Source organism: Babylonia areolata, chromosome 2 (assembly GCF_041734735.1).
Source record: "Babylonia areolata isolate BAREFJ2019XMU chromosome 2, ASM4173473v1, whole genome shotgun sequence".
In the NCBI taxonomy this organism is placed as follows: Eukaryota; Metazoa; Mollusca; class Gastropoda; order Neogastropoda; family Buccinidae; genus Babylonia; species Babylonia areolata.
This window is the reverse complement of record NC_134877.1, coordinates 25,870,351-25,872,732: the sequence shown is the minus strand read 5'-3', so window position 1 is coordinate 25,872,732 and position 2,382 is coordinate 25,870,351. Positions and strand designations below refer to the sequence as shown.

Here is a 2,382-nt window from a genome sequence, read left to right as displayed (position 1 = left end):
TGGCAGATGTGGTGTAGCGTATATGGATTTAACCGAACGCAGTGACGCCTCCTTGAGCTACTGATACTGATACTGACAAATTACATTATTGGGCATTATCTTTCATCACGTGATATTACGATAGCGTTCACATCGAGAAACTTCGAAACCCAATGATGGACGTTGCTAACAACACTACAAAAACCAACAAGAACACTGAAAAAAAAACAAGCAGCTGTAAGATAGGACGGGGGTTATGGTCAAATGGTTAGGCGCTGGATTCTAGCCGGAGTTTCCCGAGTTCGAATCCCATCGCACCAGGTGGTTTAAATGTGGAGATTTTTCCGATCTCAGCAGGTCAACATATCATGTGCAGACACGCTAGTGTATACGCAGAGAAGATCAAATACGCACATTCAACACCCTGTAATCCATGTCAGCGGCATCCATAATCCACACCCCCGAAAACCGGGTATGGCTGCCTACATGGCGGGGTAAATAAACAAAACGGTCATATACGTAAACTGTTGCGCGCGCGCGCGGTGTGTGTTTGTGTGTATGTGTGTGCGCGCGCGCGTGTGCGTGCGTGCGTGACTGAAACCTGATTGAATGACACAGGAAACGAATGATGAGCGCCCAATGGCAGGTGTCAGTCGGCTCTACCCAGGTAGGCAGCCTGTTGTGCAAATGACTCCGTGTTTGTAAAGCGCGTAGAGTTTGGTCTCTGACCGATGACAGGCGCTGTATAAATATCATACCATCACCAAGAGAACAGAAACCACTGACACCGACCACTGAGAGGTGTAGTAGTCCTCACGAGAACAGGCGCTCTACAATTATCATACATCACCAAGAGAACAGAAACCACTGAGCAATGACAGAGGTATAGTGGACCTCACGAGGACAGGCGCTGTATAATTATCATACCATCACCAAGAGAACAGAAACCACTGAGCAATGACAGAGGTATAGTGGACCTCACGAGGACAGGCGCTGTATAATTATCATACCATCACCAAGAGAACAGAAACCACTGACCACTGACTGAGAGGTGTTGTGGACCTCAGCGTCCACAAGTAGAGCAGGCTGGTCTTGGAGGCTGTCATCAGCGCTGTTCCCACTGTCGCCAGCACGCATGCTGCAACAATCTACACACACACACACACACGCATGCACGAGCGTGCGCGCGCGCACACACACACACACGCACGCACGCATGCACGAATCAAGTTGATATGAAAAAGAACAGTCGTCATTATTTTGATTAATTACATATCAAACTTTCTTCACTCACTTATAATGGTGGATTTGTTGTTTTTTAAATTAATTATTCTATTTCTTATTTGTGATCTTTTTTTTTTCTTTTTTTTTATGTTCCACTGGTTTATGACATTTGACAGTTTAAACCCATCCTTTGATGGCCATATAAAATTCACGATTTTTTTCTGCCTGGAAATTACAGCCAGTTAAATCCGGCTTAGAAGATATGCCATTAATCACCTTGCTAATTTTTCTTCCATAATAACGCACAGTCATCATCGTTCTTTGTGTAGACTTGGACTTGCGCTTGTGTCCGCTGATTTAGTGTCCAACGTCGTCGAAGGTATAAGAAGGCCTACCCTGTCACTAAGTGTCTGTATCTTTTGACTTAAAAGCAACATCTAATTCCTTAAAAGAAAGCTCTCTTCTCGCCGACCATGACGTTCGTTGACAACTGCACGTGTGACTGACACTCCTCATGGCACTGAAAGTGGACTAAAAATTGAAAGACACGTCTGGCACTAAGTCAATAAGTTTCACATTATGTCAGGGATTCCGGGACAGGCGGCGCCGAGTGTCGGCTTTCTTTGAGAGCTGAATGATATTTCATTGCCCGAAATGGGTATAAAAGTTTACTGAACCGGTTGATTCCCACTTCCAAAAAAGGATTTTTGAACACGCCTTGGAGTGTTCTCACCAGCGGCAAGCGTGCTCTCCCGAATCTGAACTACTGTGGGGGTGGTGGACTTGTGAAATTTTTAGAACGGATTGAAAGCACCGCTTTTGTCTCCTTCCGCCACTCCCCTCCCAAGCCCCACCTCCCCCACCACTCCTGTTTATTTACAAGCGCCGAAGATTTAATATAGTGCGGGTCCGATCTCTTTTCATGCGTGCGTGCGTGCGGTCGTGCGTATGTGCATGCATGCATGCGTGTCACTGTGTGTGTGTTTCTGTGTGTGTGTGTGTGTGCGCGCGCGCGCGCGCGTGCGTGTGTGCACGCACACATGCGTGTGACAGGCGATAGTCTGTCATGCAGGTAAAACTCGCTGCTTAAACCAATGTGTTCGTCTCGCTAGACACCAGATCGAGCCTCCATCAAGAATACCGCACAGACCTCCAGAGCCAAACATGAACCAAGCATGA

At 46.7% G+C, this 2,382-nt stretch overlaps 1 protein-coding gene across 1 annotated transcript in view; it reads right to left on the bottom strand.

Annotated features, from left to right (window-relative positions):
• The window catches only part of LOC143277129 (uncharacterized), a 25,294-nt gene extending 23,611 nt beyond the window's left edge, over positions 1-1,683 (bottom strand). Inside the window, exons 1-2 of the mRNA XM_076581870.1 lie at positions 1,480-1,683; positions 1,018-1,127 (exon numbers count right to left, since the gene is read on the bottom strand). Of these exons, the coding sequence (XP_076437985.1) occupies positions 1,018-1,127; positions 1,480-1,518 (149 nt within the window). The 5' untranslated portion in view covers positions 1,519-1,683. The remainder of the gene's footprint in view (positions 1-1,017; positions 1,128-1,479) is intronic.
• Between the last annotated feature and the right edge of the window lie 699 nt (positions 1,684-2,382).